Genomic DNA, 16,873 nt, shown 5'->3' with positions numbered 1-16,873 from the left:
TCCTTGTGTCATCCTCCGAAATAATACATGTAGGTGATTTCCTAAGCCCCGTGTCTTCAGTCTTCAGATTGGCCCTTGTTGCACCCGACGGTCGAGCTCCTGCAGTCCACGAACCAGGTCTTGACATATATCTGCATGCTGTTCCTTAACATATTGCATCTGCTGTCGGTATAGCTGCATTCGTGCTTCTTGCGCCTGGAACAGGTCGTCAAGGATCCGACTACATCCCTCTCGGTAGATCTCCAGGACTCGACTGATAGTGGCCTTTTCTGCCGCCAGCTGAGTGGACAAATTCTAAACGCCAGTTAGCACGGTCCCACTCACATAAACAGTATCGACTAACCAAATTGGTTTGTTGAAGCAGGTGGTGCGCGTCTTTCTGCGCCACTTGCAAAGTTGATATCCATTCCATATCATCATGATCACCCCTTGCAGAGGATTGATTCGATTTATCAGCTGACTGTGTTGACCCTGATATATCTGTTCGGGACGATTGGTCAAGATACTCGTGATTCTTTGGAGCGCTGCCTAATGCTCTCTCGTCGATCGTTCTCTGGGAAGAACTTGGTCCAGTCGTCGATGCTTTCTCGGAGTGGGCCCCATCAGCAGTATCCTCCTGGGAGAACGACGGGCGATGCTTTTTAGGCGGTGGCCATGGATGAGATTTCGCCAGTTTTTCCGTTTGGATCCCATATTCCAGGAATATGTCTCTCTGAAACTTGGTCCACATGAGCCCTTCATATTTACTCTCAGTAGAGATACTGCATGAGCTTCGATCGTATTGACTTGGACTGGTGTGAGTGACAATGATTGTCTCTTCGTGGCCACTTTCGCCGTCCAAATCAAACTGAGGCGAAACCATGCTCTTGGCTGACTGAGGCATGAGTCGAGGACTACCGTTACCGTCGACAATGCTGGTCCTCATGACTGATTTTGGGGGATGGGGAGATGCATAATTCGGTTCCATTAGGGATTCATTGGTGAGAAGTGGCTTTTGAGACTCCGGGGTATGGCTACCCTCGCGTCCCTCAATCCCTGCTATGAGATCATTGAGTTTTCCTACCTCTGATATCCCCGAACTGTCTGCCTGGCTTTCGTAAATGTTAGTGGCGTGTGAAGGGGTGGTCGGTGCGGATCTCATGGGCTGCAGGGTTGCAAATCCGGGGATATGTTCCATTTCCATGTGGTAATCAAGGATTGAAGGGCTGTTTCCCATCAAGCCTCTGCCGGCTTCAAATTCTGAAGAACTCGCTGGAGTGGACATTCTGTCATCGCCCAGGAGCTTCCAGAAGCTTGCGTCATCCAGCTGTTCTATCTTCTCTTCCTTAGGCGGAAGTGTTTTGGTAATCAATGCTGGATTGACAGTCTCAGGCTCGGTTTGGTTCGGGGGTATTTCAACAGGAATTGCTTTGTCCAGTACTCTTCGAATATCTGAGGATTCCAACACTGTTTCGATCGGCATTTGGTCAGACTGCTGCTTTCTAGGAGATTCCTGGGGTTGCACTGAATCGGAGGAAATGATGAGAGGTGCATTTCGGTCATTGACTGGCTCGTAATGAGAAGGCTCTGCTCCGTGGAGCGCAAGCATCAGCTTGTTGCCAACACTCTGTGCTCTACCACCATTTTTGGGATGACTCTTGTCATGAACCGTCTTGGCCTGGCTGCTTCGTTCCTTTGGAAGTGCCCTTGACTCCAGGATGGTGACCTTTGAAGGAGTGATGCGAGACGGTCCTTTGAGGTCGATGTCGGAACTTGAGGATACCTCGGGCATCACATAGACAGATTTGCCTTTATCTGTTTGTCTATTGGACTGTGCCCGATGCTCCAGGATGCTGACTTTTGAAGTACGGGATGGCCCTTTGCCATGGTCTTCGAAATCCGAGGATGACTCAGTTGTCACCGATGTGCAGCTTCTTATCCCGACGATCACACCTCGCTCGCTGTTATTTCCATGCTTGTTGTGGCCATCTGTCGGTAGCGAAGGTTGGTTCAAAGCTTCGGGCACATGGCCATCTAGCTTCGTGGCGTAATCTTTGCTTTGCCCGTCCAAGGGGCCCATATCAGAAAGCCCGTTATTACCTAGAGGGGCTGCAGGAGGCAAGGCGCTTGCAGTAAGTGTTATCAATGGCAATTGTGGCCCTCCGTTGCTGCCCTCCTTGGTAGTAGTGCTCTTCCTGTTCGATTTCCTGCGTTTGGCCGAGGTCGTTTGTGGCTTTGATTCCATTGCTCGCTTGCTTCCTGTGTTTCTGCCAACTGTCTTCGGTCGCTTCGGGTCTGTATAGGCAACGGAGGTCCCTCCATGGGTCCCTTTATTCTCAGCTATCTCATTGGGTGTAGGACGCAGATCTTCATCCCAGTCCACTTCTTGGGGTTTGGGTTTGGGTGGCCTTGGTTTTGTGAACTTCAGTCGCACAATCTTCGACTCCGAAGACTGGGATGGAGGGGCTTTTTGCTTTTGACGACCTGAGCCTTTGAGGTATCCCGGGGTCGCTCGGTCTTTGGCAGTCGCCTTACTCCCGGTGTCTGGATTGATTGGTTCAGATGAGCCCTGAACTGGCTTCATGGTCGCTATCGTCATACATTTGGAATCAGAACATGAGGATGGTATGTAAAAGAAAGCGTGTTCTCCAGAGCTGCGCAGCTGGTGAGGGTGCTGAACTAAGCCCAGTTCCAGCATATTGATCACATGATACCTCATCTATATGTTGTACAACATCACTCCAATTGTCCTACTATGATATACATGAAAGGAATATAGATCCGATAATCAACAGCCAGGTCTCATTTCATTAATATCTATTAATTCTCTTACAATTATGTGGGGAAGTATATTCATAGCTGTGTTCTATATATTATTGTGTTCTACTTTCACTGAATATCTAAAAATGCCGAGATTGATAAATCTAGATTCTGGGGAAGCCAAGTGTTCTATTTATATCTCAAGTTGCGTGCTTGTCACGTCTTTGAGATCACAGTCATCTAACTATCAAAAGCAGCTTCCCCATAATATTCTCTCCCATTCTCCTCAGACCTGATCCTACTCAACTGCTCAAGTACCATCCCTAACCTTCAGAATCCACTCGGAATCAATGCATCTTCAATCCTCATCCGATCGGCCCGTGGAAACTCCGCGATCCGTGACCCATCCACGATTAATAATCGCCACCATTCGATCTGGTTTGCTGACAATGCATCAATTCATGCGGCTGACAGGCTTTATAAGCAATGCAGGTTAACCCTGCTGCCAGATCTCATGTTCATACGCCCAATATTGCGTTATAGGTCTACACGATGGCACAACAAGCGGCACAAGACGGCGAAGAGATGCCAGCTTCTCGATGCCTGTTCGATGCGACCCAACCGCTAGACCGGCTTCGAGGCCTTCTCCTCGCCGACTATTCTAAGCCTACGAATGCCAAGCTCGAGACCGACCCTATTTCCAGAACGAATGTTCAACGCCGTCGAGCCTCAAGCGTCGCCACTTCCCTTGAACAAGATGCGACTCTTCCCGAGAAGATATCCATACAACAGGAACACGGGATTGGTGTATCTGAATCCGCCGCCAGGGATGAGACGGTTCTCTATCTCGCGTACGGGTCAAACCTAGCTTCCAAGACTTTTCGTGAAGTGCGCGGCATCAAACCACTCTCGCAGATCTGTGTGCTCGTTCCCGAACTTCGTCTCACCTTCGATCTTCCAGGAATCCCGTATGCAGAGCCGTGTTTCGCAGGCACAAATTACAGGGAAATTTCTCCTTTGGCAGATGACGAGGTCGAACTCCAAGATCACGAAACAGATGCGGATAGCGAGTATCTGTCAGAGAAGGCAGCGCTCATGGGTCGGACACAGCAGGTGGAGGCAGTCTCGGGTTGCGACAAGCGTCAATGGCACAAACCTCTAGTCGGAGTCGTCTACGAAGTTACATTGGCCGACTACGCGAAGATCATCGCCACAGAGGGCGGTGGTCGTGGATACCGCGACTGTGTCATCAACTGCCATGCCTTCCCTCAACCCTACAACTCATCCGACCCGGTCCCAGACTACCCCACCACACCAGCTTTCAAGGCACGCACCCTACTCTCACCAGCTGCGGAGAATGCGCGCCTTGAATCGCAATCCCGGAAAGGCGATACGACGGTGCTGCCCAGCCCAAAGCTGTCGTGGTGGTATACGGTCTGCTTGCATTTCCGGCCGGATTCTGACTACGCTCAGCCCTCTGCCCGCTACCTTGGGTTGATCAAGACTGGCGCTGCGGAACATGATCTTCCTGTTTCATATCAAAAATATCTTGCGCAGATCAAGACTTATCGTATTACAACCGTGCGCCAAAAGATCGGGAAGGTGATCTTCCTGGCCATGTGGGCGCCTTTGTTGATTGTGACTTTGGTTTTATCCAGAATATGTGCAGGTCCTGATGGTCGTATTCCGCCATGGCTGGTGGCTGTGGCTAATATCACGTTTTCAGGTGTGTGGAATAGCTATGATCGTTTCTTCGCTCCTGTCTTTGGGGATGGCGAGCGGACTCTAGATGATACCTCGGCCTGAAGTTGCTTCTGGGCCTTTTCTGATGAGCTTTATAGCCATATATATTCTTCCATATACATACAACAATTAGAAAACGATCTGTACACTCGTCTTATTACCACGTCGCAGAACATACCATTTCATATTCCTATGAAACAGCAACTCTAGACTTACATGGTTATATGTAACGATTTCATCTGTCATAATCACAAAGGAAATTAAATTCAGATGACTCCTCGAAGCACACAGTTTTCGAAAGGAAATGAAAAAAAGAATATATCTAGGATACAGATACAGGTGTTCGGGGAGCGTTCTAACAAAACACAGACACAGCGACCAATAGATAGACACATAGAAAATGATGAAACAGAGAGGCTTCTTTGAAGCACCTGTATCAAAACCGGGGATGTGGTATGGGTTCCCCAAGTCGTACCGGCCCCTTCAGCCTCTCACATTTTCCCACTCAAAAAAGGCCTTGCTGCAACATTTAACGGCGGGGGCCGATCGGGGGGCTGTACACGATCTTTCGGGTCTTGAGAGGGGCCCACTTGTAGCGCTTGACCCAGACGGAGATGGCGAACAGACCGGTCAGGAGGACAACGGACTTGACACCCATCTTCTTGCGTTCGTCCATCTCGGGCTCGGCGGACCAGTTCAGGAACTCGACGACATCCTTGGCCATCTGGGAGGTGGTGGCGGGGGTACCGTCCTCGTACTCGACAACACCGTCAAACAGGACACGGCCCATAGCAATACCTATCGCCGAGTTAGAAACACTAAAAAGGAAAAAAAAAAAATGGTATGGGCTTGTCGTTACGTACCGGTACCGGGGAAGTAAGGGTTGAAGTTCATGCCCTCAGCGACGGTAGCACCAGCGGGAGGCTCGTCGGGGTAGCCAGTGAGCAGGTTGAAGACGTAGTTGCAACCACCGTGACGGCCCTTGGTGATCAAGCTGAGATCGGGAGGAAGAGCACCGCCGTTGGCGGCACGAGCGGCCTCCTCGTTGGGGTAGGGAGCGGGAATGTAATCGGAAAGCTTTCCGGGGCGCTTCTCGATGTTACCCTCGTTGTTGGGCTCGGTGTCGTACTCGTGCTCCTCGGCGAAGGCCTTCATCTCATCGACGGTGTGCATGGTTCCGACCATTGAACGCCAGGGGACACGGCTGAGGGAGTGGCAGGAAGCGCAAACCTCACGGTAAACCTGGAAACCACGGCGGAGACTTGGACGGGGTCAGTACAATGTATGCTGGCGAGAGCACGAATGTGGCTTTAAGGAGAGAGCACTCACGCGGCGTGATCGAAAGTTTTGTTGAACCGCTCGTGCACCCAAGGGTACTTAGTAGCGTGGAGTCTAGATAAAGTCACCCGTTAGCTTCCACCATTGTTCTCAGCATGGATCGCACAATGAGCCATGAGGTCGGCGATCCTCCTGGGCATTTTCACTCACCCCTCCTCAGCAGGTGTCATGGCGAAGGCCTCCTGGCCATAGAGGTGGTAGTACCATGCGGTGGAACCGGCGGCGGCGGCAGTTGCAAGCGCAGCAGTGAGTGTGAGGTAGAAGGGGGAGCTGGCGGCCTCGGCGCCGGCGGCGGTGGAAGAGGCACGCTGTTGGATATTAGCAACGGAGTCCTTGGATAATCCAATGCCGGTTTAAGAGATCAATTGTCCTTTTCCGTGAAGGTCAATGGGGTGAGGGCGTACCGTGGACTTCCCGAGGGACTGGCGGGCGAAGGCCCGGTTGGACGCGCGCAGAATCGAACGTCCCAGCATGACGATGTTTAACCCAAGCAATTGAATTTGATTGGGAATAGGTGCTGTAACGCCAAAGCGAGAGAGGGGTGGGTGGGGAGAGGAGGGGGGATGGTACAGAAGAGAGATGCTGGAGGTTGAGGTTGAAGTCGAAGAAACTTGACAATTGATGATTACCCCCTTGCTCTGATTGGCTCCCGGCCACGCTAGAAAACCGACACTCGGAACATCGCAATTCTGCTGACCTATAATGGACTTGATCTATATAAAGTCTACTAATTGTTTAGAATAGACCCAATCTATCCTTTCTATAGCTTCTTGTTCTTCTTTTTGTTCTGTGTCGTCGTCTTTTTTTCTCCGGTTGTGCGTATCCCGGGATTCACCGAGAAAAACACGCATCACCGGAACACCAGTGCTCTGTTGGAACATAGCTAGAAGACTTTTAAATCAGGTTGCTACTTACTATTTACATATGTATCTATATGTTACACTAATCCATATTTCCCCAACATTCAATATCTTCTTCAAAGACCGGGTATCTCGGGTTCTATCCTGTACCTCCATACATAGCTCCATAGGTAAGTCTTACTATAGCTATGTTTGGCTATATCAGCTTGTATTGCAGCTTATATCATATTAGGGAGAACATCATTGATTTAAATGGCTTTTCTGGCTCTCAATGGTTCAAAAAAAACTAGAATCAGAAAGTATTATTCTATGTTAAATCTCAATCCTTCTCCCGATGTATATATTTAGCCACCAAGTTGCTTTAAAAATCTTTCAATTTTCTTAATTCACTTTCCTCATAGCTACACAACAGCCACAATTGAGCTTTCTACAGCATCAAAAACCAAATATCCTTCAACTGTCTTATTTCCTTCCAATTAAAGAAAGCCCGATCGTCCACTCCGTACAGCTGACTCTATGAGAGAGCGGTGTACATTTTGCCAGCCCGAGGAGGCGGCGGCGTTGGACCCTGTCTGTGCGTGATCGTGCAGCATTGGAATGTGGTTCCTGATTTGTAGTTGAGAAATAAGTGGTTAGATGTGAAGATGTCTGCTTGAGAACTCGACATCAAATATACCCCGAAGACGCCGTGTCTGCTCGATATCGAGACCGAACCATTCCCCACAACCCCGCGGGACAGCTTGGAGCGAGTCTGAGGCTGCCTCAAATTCTGAGATCCCCACGAGTGCCTTCTCTTCCGATGCAGAGTCCAGGAACACAATATGCCAGGTGCAAAGAAAGGGCCCACAGCCGCAGCTCAGGCGCGCAGAGATGTGCTGGCCTCGCTGCGCATGGCATCAATGGAAGACATCTCCAGAGCTGCTCTTCCAGCAGGTACGTGAGATGAAGACATACGGAGGCGAAAGAAACACTTGCTGACAGAAGGAAAAATAGAGATCGTATCCTCTATTCTCGACCATGTCGGCCCTGTTGATTTGATCCGAGCAGCACGGTCCTGCAAGCTTATACACGAGATGGCGTATGATGACACTCGATGGGTACACAAGTTGAAACGAATCGGATGCTGGGACGAAGCAGATGCTAGAAAGCATGCCGAAGTGGTGTTTGGGACAGTCGCCAATATGGAGGTCGTCGAGCAGCAAGAGGAGGCTGAGCTGGTTGGACCGGTTCCTGCGGCCACTGATGACCCTTCTAGTGACCTGAAAGCACTATCCGATGGATTCGATAAGATTGAATTAGTCAATACGGCATCACAGCCCACTGTATTCCAGGATCTCATGGATGAACCCGCCCTGACCGTGTTGAAACAGGTAAGGTCAATCCGGGGTGAGGCGCGTCAGGAATACGGCAAGATACATGCTGCACTGGCACCGTTCTATGAGGACATCGCGCGATCTGAACCATCATCTGAAAATTTGGTTTTCACGAAATATAAAGATCCCCAGGCTCAAGCGCAGATACTGGCACAGTTGCTAATGTTCTCCAAATCTGACATGACACAAGGATGGGACGAGCGGGTCGACCGTTTAGAGCGTACAGTCTCGATGTTTGAGACTGCGGCGCTGAAGGAGTTCCGTCAGGGGTATGAAACCGACGACATTGATGGGGCCATGCGGAAATACGCACACATTCTATGGACACTCAACGGTGGGCAAGCTGCCGTGGACCTCTTTATCCATCACAATCACCTGATGACTCGGAAGTCTGACCTAGGAAGCGTCGCTTCCTGCATTGACGGGTCGACCGGCCAGCTTAAGATGGAGCAGACGCAGGCTTTTTTCACACGTCTCAGTGTCGCATTCAACGACGAAATATCCATAATGAACCGCGTCTTTCCCCCGGCCTTGGATGTCACATCAACCTTTATGACGAAAGTTGGCGAAGATGTGTTGTCTCCTTTCCTCGCGGCAATATTTGATGAGCTGCATGGCGTCAGCATCAAGTCGTATCTCACTGCAATCTCGACGACCTTTGTCCAATGCATGAACCTCTCGGAGGCTCTGCTTCCCATACGAGGGTCCGATGCTAAATTCGATGAGTATCTTGATAATGTCGTGATCAAGGTCTACGAGCCACACCTCGATCTGTATTTGGCAGAAGAGCTTGATTTTTTCAAGAAGGCCTGTGAATTTACAGTGAGTGAGTGGGACCGGCATCTCTCCGAACAAGCGGCCTCAACAGAGTCTTTTTTGATGTCAAATGTCAATCGCCAAGCCGACAAACGAGACTTCCTTACTTCTTTCAAGAAAGTGATCATGATGCCGGTAAACATCCTGCCGGGTTTCTCTAGTGCCAAATCAAACGAAGAATCCAAACCAGACACGGAAACAAGCAGTCCAAACCCGTTGCAACCATCTAAAAATACCAATCGATTTTCGACAATATCGTCGCCTGCCCCAGTGGCCGTCGACGAAGCTCCAACTACAGAGCTGGCAGCAAAAGCAGCCATCATGAAGATAAAGATGGAGGGTATCCGCTCACTGTTTAGCATCGAAATTGCACTTGATCTAGTTCATTCCGCCAAGTCTAGCTTGGAGAGAGCCGCTCAATTTGTGCGGCTTGGCGGCGAATTTGGACTTGCAGCAAAGCAACAATGCGAGGCAATTTTTGTGACATTGCTACGTATATTGGGATACCAGCACGTTATCGTTGGATTCGATAAGGCTGTCAGTCATCTATCCAACTACCGACCTCGCGAACAAGGGGAGCGTGACCAATCTGGGGTCGAGCCCCTGGTCACTTTCCTAGAACTGGTCAACGTCGGCGATTTGATCCTGCAAATGATGGATGTATTCTACGAGCAGGAGTTGATCGGCATGAGATTGACTGATAGGAACGATTTTGTGGACCCTGCCAATAAAGAAAAGAAAAAGTTCGAACAGATGCTCGATGAACGTGTCGCAGCTGGCCTGAATAAGGGAATCGACGTTCTCATGGAAGAGGTGGACTACATTCTGGCAACCCGACAGCCAGCCACCGATTTCAATCCTGGAGTTTCCCCAGATCCCCACCGACAGACCATGGATGTAGGCGTCAGCGAAGTCGCTGTCGCTGTCGTCGACGTGGTTTCATCGCACACGCAGATGCTAGTCGGGAGCACGGACAAGAGCACCCTAGATGTGTTCAATCAAGAAGTTGGGCTCCGCTTATTTACCGCTCTATGTAAACACCTCAAGCGACAGCGCATCAGTGTGGAGGGATCACTCAAGTTGATCAGGTATGTATCTCGATCTTCAGCCATGCAAAACAGCAAGCTGACTTGACTTCCTAGCGACATGAACCACTACTTCAAGTATATTCAAACCTTGCGAAACAATGAGCTACTTCTCTATTTCACGGCATTCCGTGAGCTCGTGCAGATTTACTTGATCGATCCTGGCCATGCCAAGGAACTGGCGACTGTCATCGCGGATGCGGATCGGTTCCATGGAATTTGGCGTGTGGAGGAGGTATATGAATTTGCTGAGCGGCGGGCTGACTGGTACCTCGTCAAGCGGGACGTGGAACGAGCTATGTATGGATTTGGTTGCAATTTGATGTAAATAGATACCGATACCCCCGAGAATTGCATAGCGAGTGGCGTATAGGGCCCTACAATGCGGACATGCATGTCAGTACGGAATGTTCTCCTAGGGAAAGTCGACTGCTATGAGTATATAAAGAGCGATTCATGTACAAGGATATGGTACATATTTGCGGGATTTGATACATAGAAGTAGAGAAGTTCTATAATAATGTCACCAATTCTCAGTTTCAGCGAGACGAAACAAAGCGAAACCAGACGAAACCAGACAGTCTAGCTGCACAGAGAAATAGAGATAAACCAGACATCAAAGAATCAATACGAAATATGAAATATCAACTATCAAAGATCAAATACGTTCGATACGATGCAACCCCGTAGCCCTAAGAGTCTGACGTCAACACCGGCGGCTGCTGGAACATCACCACAGCGGCTGAAACGGAGATGAGAAGAAGGGATCCAACTTTCGCCTTGCCCGGTTGCAGTCTAAAACATTAATAGAATTTCAAAATGGCTCTATTTCTTCCCAGTCTTCCCAGCAATCTTCTTCACCCTCCAGGTGTTGAGTACGTTCGTTTCTCAAGCTCTATGAAGAATATTATCTGAAGGAGCTTCTATGAGAACAGAACAGGCACGCACAATAAATACCTATGGTTGCCTAAGACAATAGACAATACACGATTATTGCATCACCACCTTCCAATAAGGGGATATCGTCACGGCTTAGGACCGCCGCCTGAATTGGATTCGGACCCTGGTGCTATCTATTGATCTGAAGACCATAAGAAAAAAAAAAAGAGCTAGATCATGCAATAGCCACCTGCTCACAATAACTCGAATTCTTCAAAATGGATCGAAACACTCACACCAGAACTACACGATGGTTGGCCATTCTTACACTCCTCACCGTGCAAATACTCAATGCAAACGCCGACGTAGTAACCGTCTGGACGACGGTAAAAGTGCCAGCGCCAACACAAACAGCCCCCGTGTCACCATCCTACACCTCCCTGGACGAGTTCAAGGGCGATATGCTGAAAGTCACGAACGATTACCGCGCCAATCACGATGCCAAACCACTGAAATGGAACGACACTTTGGCCGATTACTCGAAGGAGTGGGCATCAGCCTGTATCTGGAAACATTCGGTATGTATCAATTCCCCCCATACTACCAGATAATAGCGCTAATAGTATTACCTTCGCAGGAAAGCAGCTACGGCGAGAACCTCGCATACGGATACCAGAATGTCTCTGCTGCTGTCATTGCCTGGGGTGATGAAGGCGAATTGTATAACTTCGACAAGCCGACAGGCTTCACTGAGGCGACGGGGCATTTCACTCAGTTGGTCTGGAAGTCAACTACGCAGGTTGGGTGTGCCGCTGTCAACTGTGGGTATACGAAGAATGACAATGCGAAAAGAGATGTCGAGGTCGAAGTACAAGATGATGTCTTCGAAGAGGATTTGTTCGAAGGGGTGGTGATGACGCCTCGTTTCAGTGTGGATGAAGCTGGAGGAGATGGCTTGGAAGGGCTGAAGGTCGCGCGAGGCGAACCGCGGGCTCAAGGCTGGTATGTGGTTTGCGAATATACACCTCCTGGAAATGTTGTGGGCTTGCATGATTCCTACTTCAAAAAGAACGTCTTGCCAGAGTCCTCGTCTTCAACCAAGTCTTCTTCGTCCACGACTTCTGAGTCCTCTTCCACGTCTATCACTGAGCCGTCGCCGAATGCTGCGACATCCACTACCATCGGAAGTCAGAGTCAGCCTACGGGAGGTGCTATGAGGTTCGCGCTGGACTCGACATTGGGCATGATGCTGGTAACATTGGGAGCGGTGGGCGTGGGAAGGGGGCTTTATACTTGAGAACTTTACTCTTGAGATGGTTTACTTTAAATAATTTAAAATAAGAAGTACAAGGTTGAACTTCGCTAGGAACTGGTTTCGTAGCCATCTCTCATGCTTATCCACATTGCACATTTGGTCGGGAGGCGCACCGCTCGATCTATTGATTTTTGTAATGTCCCGATCCTCACTGGGCTTGCCCAGGGAACCTAAAAGAAACACAAGGGGACAGAAGGCTGGGTTCAGGCACAAGCGCGAAACGCCAGCAAAGAAATAGGGGGAAAAGAGGAACAAAAGGAAACACATTATTTGCGAAAATAGAACAGACAGATTCATCAGCCAATGACCTCCTCGGTCTCCTCGATAATCTCCTCCACAATCTCCTCGACCACGGAGTCGCCCTGATCTTCGACAACCGGGCGCGCGTCGCTGGCGGCTGTGGGTGAATCTGCGTCCTCGGGGAGGTTGAAGGCCTCCTTCTCTTCCGCCAGGAGCTCCTTCTCCCGACGGAGCCAGGCGACCCACTCGCTGAGTACACGCTTGCGGGTCTCGACAACGGCGGTGTTGGCGATGTCGACAGCGTACTTGTCTTCTTCGTCGAACTCCTTTGAGTACTCGCGGAGATTCTTGCGCACTTGCTTCTGCTCCTCCTTGCTTAGAAGAGTGGCAGGGCGTGGGCGCCAAAGGAACTGCTTGAACTTTTCGGTGGGGTTCTCGGAGAGGGTAGTACCGGAGAAGGTGTGCATGTTCCAGCCGTTCTCCATCTATAATGGGGTCAATATTATGTAACACAATCAAAAATAGAACGAGGTAAAATCTTACCGAGTGAGTCCACACACTGGCGCTGCTAACAACGTAACGACCAGTGGAGTCCCAGTCAACATCGGTGACACCGTAGTGCTCTACAGTCTTCATCAGTTGGAGGTTGGCTGCGAGATCCTTCTCAGCCTCGATCTTCTCGCCCTCGAAGTCGAGATCCCAGAAGTCCATGTCAAAGCTGGTCTGGGAGTGAACGGTGGCGACAATAACGAATCGGCCCTTGGGCGACCAGTAGATGCCGTTGCTGGTCTTCTTCTCAATGGTGCGCACCAGCTTGAAGTTACCGGCAGTGTAGCCCTTCTTCTCAGGCGCGAAGAATGAAACGGAAGTCTTAGGGAGGACGGCGGCACCAGTTGGTGCCTCACCGTTGGCGATAACGACGAATCGGGATCCATTGGGCTCCCAGGCAAAGTTAATCACGGTATCCTTGAGACTGTCAACAACCTCGACGGGCACACCCTTCTCGCGAACGCGGAAGATCTCCAAGTTAGTAGCCATAGACTTCTTAGACTTAGAGTGACGGTCGACCTTGACGCAGACGTAGGCACCCTGTGATTGCCAGTGCAGCTTGACATCGGAAACGTTGAACAGGTTACGGGTTCGGACAACCTCCTTGGAGGGAACGCTCATCATACCGACACGGGCGGGGTTGCTGCCAATTTCAGGAGTCCAGAAGCAGAGCAATTGCTCGTACTGCTTGATACCCTCGCGGGCGACGGTGGCAGGGGACCACTCGAAGTCCATAGCACCCTCAATCTTCACGGAAGTGCGACCAAGAAGGTTCATGTTGGGAAGTTCGTAGATAGAGAGAGATTGGCCTTGGAGCATGCGAGCAACGTACTTCTCGTCCGAGGACCACTTGAAGGCAGGCCACTGCACCTTTTTCTTAGGCGCAACATCGCTACCCTCAATATCCGCAGGGGCAGCCAAATCGTGCGACACAAACGAACGGAGAGGCTTGCCAGTCTCGATATCCCAGATAATGATGTTCTTGCCGTCCTCCTCGTAGGTCAATATGGGTTGGCCTTCCTCGACCTGGATGGGCCGTGCTGACCACGTTGTCAAGTAGCCCTCGAGCGGGGAGAACTCGATCAACTGCACGAAGGGGTGGGGGAACTGCTTTTGCTTAGAGAAGGACTCGCCGCCCCAGAGTTGGACACCCTGGGGGTGAACGGAGGCGAGGAATGTACCCTTGGGGGACCATTGAACGAAAAGTTGTGTCCAGTGAGCGCGGTCCACGACATTCTCCGGTGGGTTCGTCTTGTTGTTCCAGAACACGCCAACCTTGTCGTTACGGTAAAGGGCGAATTGATCCCGGGCGCTGGCATCTCCCATCCACGAGCGCAGGTGCTCCTTCTCCTTGAACGGTTCCGGGACAGGCGGCTTGTATTCTTCATCAATACGACCTTCACGACCATAACGCTCGATATCCATCAACTTGTTGACAGCCATAATGTGCTTCTTATCGAGAGGGACGCCGTGCAACTGCTTGACGGCGGCGACTGCCATTTCTGGGGTTTCATATTCCACAAAGGCGAATCTATATCGCGCGAACGAAGGTTAGAGATCGTCCATGATTCCTCCACATCTCATTAGATATCCAATACGCACCCTTCAGTCATCTTCTTGTCGTTAACGGGCATGAAAACCGCATCTTCGGAGGTGCTGCCAACGGAGTTGAGTTTTCTCAATAAGAACTTGACGAGTTTTTGTCGGCTATCTTCGGGTACAACGGGGAGGCCATCGATGACGATAAATGTGTCCAGTCCCTCCTCGACTTTCACTTCATATTGCTCCTTGAGATCTGTGGACTAATGTGTTAGAGAGGGGCACACAGACCACGACAAATCTTGCACTCACCGGAGAAATCAATCTCCTCCTCCTCTTCCTCGTGGAGATCCTGCTCGGACAGGGTATCGAAACTGGGCGCCATGATGGGTATACCGAAGGCGTCTAGAGGCTTCGGAGCAAAGATAGATCGGTGCAATCCGCTGATGGATTTTCGGGCAGAAACAAATCGCGGCGGCCAAGCGGGTTCTTTGTGTGGACTGACTCAGCACTGAGTCAGCACTTGTTAACTTTAGGCCTCAGGCACAAGATACCACGTGACGGAGCTGCATCAGCTTAGTCATAATTTCCCCAGCTTGAGGTCGGGCCCGTCAATCATTATGGACGTTTCTAGAGGCTATCAATGGATAGACATTTCTTTTAGACTGCATATCTTGCACGGAGCTCTTTGCCTGACCTGGTCTTTGTCTAGCATCTTATCTATAATCCTTTTGTCTCTGCAATTTTTTTCGCCTGGCCTTTCTCTGCCTCCAATGCCCCGCCGGTCTTAAGCGCCAGTGCGACTTGAGTATAGCCCACCTGACAACTCCAAGCTCTCCATCGACCACCATACTCCTCTACAAACCCCACGATATCCTCAATTGCGAACTGCAAATCCCAAACCAGCTCATACGTCTGAACATAACTGGCCAAGCTACGTGATCTACTAGCAACAATATGTCGTGTAAGCTACCTCGGTGTTGCCCCGGTGCTAATTTGCCGGTGCTCTAGAAAGCCTCCTAACTGACCGGTGATCTTGCGCAATAGTGACCTCTGACTTGCGCGACAAATATATCGACATAATTGATGGTATTTTGGCCAAAAGCGACCTCACTACCATCTCTGAGAAGCGAATCCGCAAAGGTCTTCAGGATGCCGTCGGCTATGATCTCACCCCGATGAAGGTCAGTTAAGTTACGACGATCTATGGCGCATTATTACCCCAAAGATATTCAGGATGACTGGCGAAGAACTGTGACTGACATTCACAAAGGCTACGCTCAAGCAGCTGATCATGGAACGATTCGATCGTTACGCCGAACAAAACGGGGTGGGCGGGTCGCCTGATGAAATTACCCCAAGCAATGATCAGCGCGATGGTGATTCAGCTTCAGCTGCGGTGCCCTCCCCGCCTCCCTCCTCATCTCCTATAAAGCGCCAGGCCTCCAGCGATGCCACTTCCGAGCCTGCAAGCGCATCGCCTCCTGCTAAGAAACACAAGCCGGATACTGATACCGATGCGGATGCGGCATTCGCAGCCAAGCTGCAAGCTGAAGAGAATTCACGCGCGCGACCCACTCGTGGGGGCAACACTCGGCGTGCAGCTCCTGTGAAGAAGAAGAGCAAAGCCAAAACTTCGAAGAGGGTCAAGGCAGAAGACGACTCAGATATTGGCTCCGGCGAAGAGCCAAAGAGGGAGGTCAACCGAAATACTGGGTTCCACGTATGCTTTTCTATATCATCCCAAGCCTCCCACCATTTCTAACACAACCACAGAAACCTATGAACCTTTCCGAACCCCTATCCGCGCTTCTGGGAGAGCCCACAGTGAGCACCTCTTCCGATTATTTCTCTCTAGGATTTGCTTGCTAAACATCATACAGCTTTCGCGACCCCAAACCGTCAAAAAGGTTTGGCAATACATTCGTGAGAACGAGCTTCAGGATCCCAGTGATCGCCGACAAATCCTATGCGACAATGCTATGCGTGCTGTCTTCAAGCAAGATCGAGTCCACATGTTCACTATGACTAAAATTCTCAATCAGAATTTGTACAATCCCGATGAATAGTCCGGGAGTGACAGGTTGGCTTTGATCCTTATGGAAGAGCAGGCTCCAAACTAAGCCCTGCTTCTTAACGATTCTCCTTTGTCTTTCTTGGTTTATTTTTTGCGATGCATGGGGATGCTGGCGTGAATTCCGAGCAATTTGCACTCGCCATTTTTGTTTCTTTTGGATTTGATTTGCTCATGCTCTCTAGCGGGAGTTGGTGTAGCCCTCCATAGTGATTTTACAGTCTCAAAGGTCCTGGAATCTGCTACCTACACGATATACATAATTGGAGATCCTTCCGATATAGACAGTAGATACTGAAATGCGTGATCCTGGTCAATTATAT

General features: G+C 50.1%; 7 protein-coding genes across 7 annotated transcripts; 4 read left to right on the top strand and 3 right to left on the bottom strand.

Moving 5' to 3' along the window:
• Positions 1 to 63: 63 nt before the first annotated feature.
• LCP9604111_4518 (uncharacterized protein) lies at positions 64 to 2,563 on the bottom strand (the record flags this gene model as incomplete). Its single annotated transcript, XM_039072226.1, has 2 exons — positions 64 to 294; positions 344 to 2,563. The coding sequence occupies 2 exons, from the start codon at positions 2,561 to 2,563 to the stop codon at positions 64 to 66; spliced, it is 2,451 nt and encodes an 816-aa protein (XP_038929560.1).
• A 728-nt stretch (positions 2,564 to 3,291) lies between these two features.
• LCP9604111_4517 (uncharacterized protein) lies at positions 3,292 to 4,545 on the top strand (the record flags this gene model as incomplete). Its single annotated transcript, XM_039072225.1, has 1 exon — positions 3,292 to 4,545. The coding sequence occupies one exon, from the start codon at positions 3,292 to 3,294 to the stop codon at positions 4,543 to 4,545; it is 1,254 nt and encodes a 417-aa protein (XP_038929559.1).
• Positions 4,546 to 5,011: 466 nt separating this feature from the next.
• LCP9604111_4516 (ubiquinol--cytochrome-c reductase catalytic subunit CYT1) lies at positions 5,012 to 6,293 on the bottom strand (the record flags this gene model as incomplete). Its single annotated transcript, XM_039072224.1, has 5 exons — positions 5,012 to 5,280; positions 5,346 to 5,743; positions 5,812 to 5,874; positions 5,971 to 6,128; positions 6,225 to 6,293. The coding sequence occupies 5 exons, from the start codon at positions 6,291 to 6,293 to the stop codon at positions 5,012 to 5,014; spliced, it is 957 nt and encodes a 318-aa protein (XP_038929558.1).
• Positions 6,294 to 7,501: 1,208 nt separating this feature from the next.
• LCP9604111_4515 (uncharacterized protein) lies at positions 7,502 to 10,282 on the top strand (the record flags this gene model as incomplete). Its single annotated transcript, XM_039072223.1, has 3 exons — positions 7,502 to 7,613; positions 7,674 to 9,957; positions 10,012 to 10,282. 3 exons carry the CDS (start codon positions 7,502 to 7,504, stop codon positions 10,280 to 10,282), a joined length of 2,667 nt encoding a protein of 888 aa, XP_038929557.1.
• An 829-nt stretch (positions 10,283 to 11,111) lies between these two features.
• Positions 11,112 to 12,130, top strand: LCP9604111_4514 (putative extracellular SCP domain protein Pry1; the record flags this gene model as incomplete). The annotated part of the gene is made up of 2 exons (XM_039072222.1): positions 11,112 to 11,411; positions 11,471 to 12,130. The coding sequence occupies 2 exons, from the start codon at positions 11,112 to 11,114 to the stop codon at positions 12,128 to 12,130; spliced, it is 960 nt and encodes a 319-aa protein (XP_038929556.1).
• Positions 12,131 to 12,444: 314 nt separating this feature from the next.
• EifCb (translation initiation factor eIF3 core subunit b) lies at positions 12,445 to 14,861 on the bottom strand (the record flags this gene model as incomplete). Its single annotated transcript, XM_039072221.1, has 4 exons — positions 12,445 to 12,873; positions 12,932 to 14,468; positions 14,540 to 14,732; positions 14,789 to 14,861. The coding sequence occupies 4 exons, from the start codon at positions 14,859 to 14,861 to the stop codon at positions 12,445 to 12,447; spliced, it is 2,232 nt and encodes a 743-aa protein (XP_038929555.1).
• A 572-nt stretch (positions 14,862 to 15,433) lies between these two features.
• LCP9604111_4512 (SWIB/MDM2 domain protein) lies at positions 15,434 to 16,545 on the top strand (the record flags this gene model as incomplete). The annotated part of the gene is made up of 5 exons (XM_039072220.1): positions 15,434 to 15,440; positions 15,524 to 15,660; positions 15,750 to 16,199; positions 16,253 to 16,303; positions 16,360 to 16,545. The coding sequence occupies 5 exons, from the start codon at positions 15,434 to 15,436 to the stop codon at positions 16,543 to 16,545; spliced, it is 831 nt and encodes a 276-aa protein (XP_038929554.1).
• Positions 16,546 to 16,873: the final 328 nt, after the last annotated feature.

Source organism: Penicillium roqueforti, assembly GCF_015533775.1.
Source record: "Penicillium roqueforti strain LCP96 04111 chromosome Unknown scaffold_09, whole genome shotgun sequence".
Lineage (NCBI taxonomy): Eukaryota > Fungi > Ascomycota > Eurotiomycetes > Eurotiales > Aspergillaceae > Penicillium > Penicillium roqueforti.
This window is presented reverse-complemented; position numbering and strand designations above follow the sequence as displayed.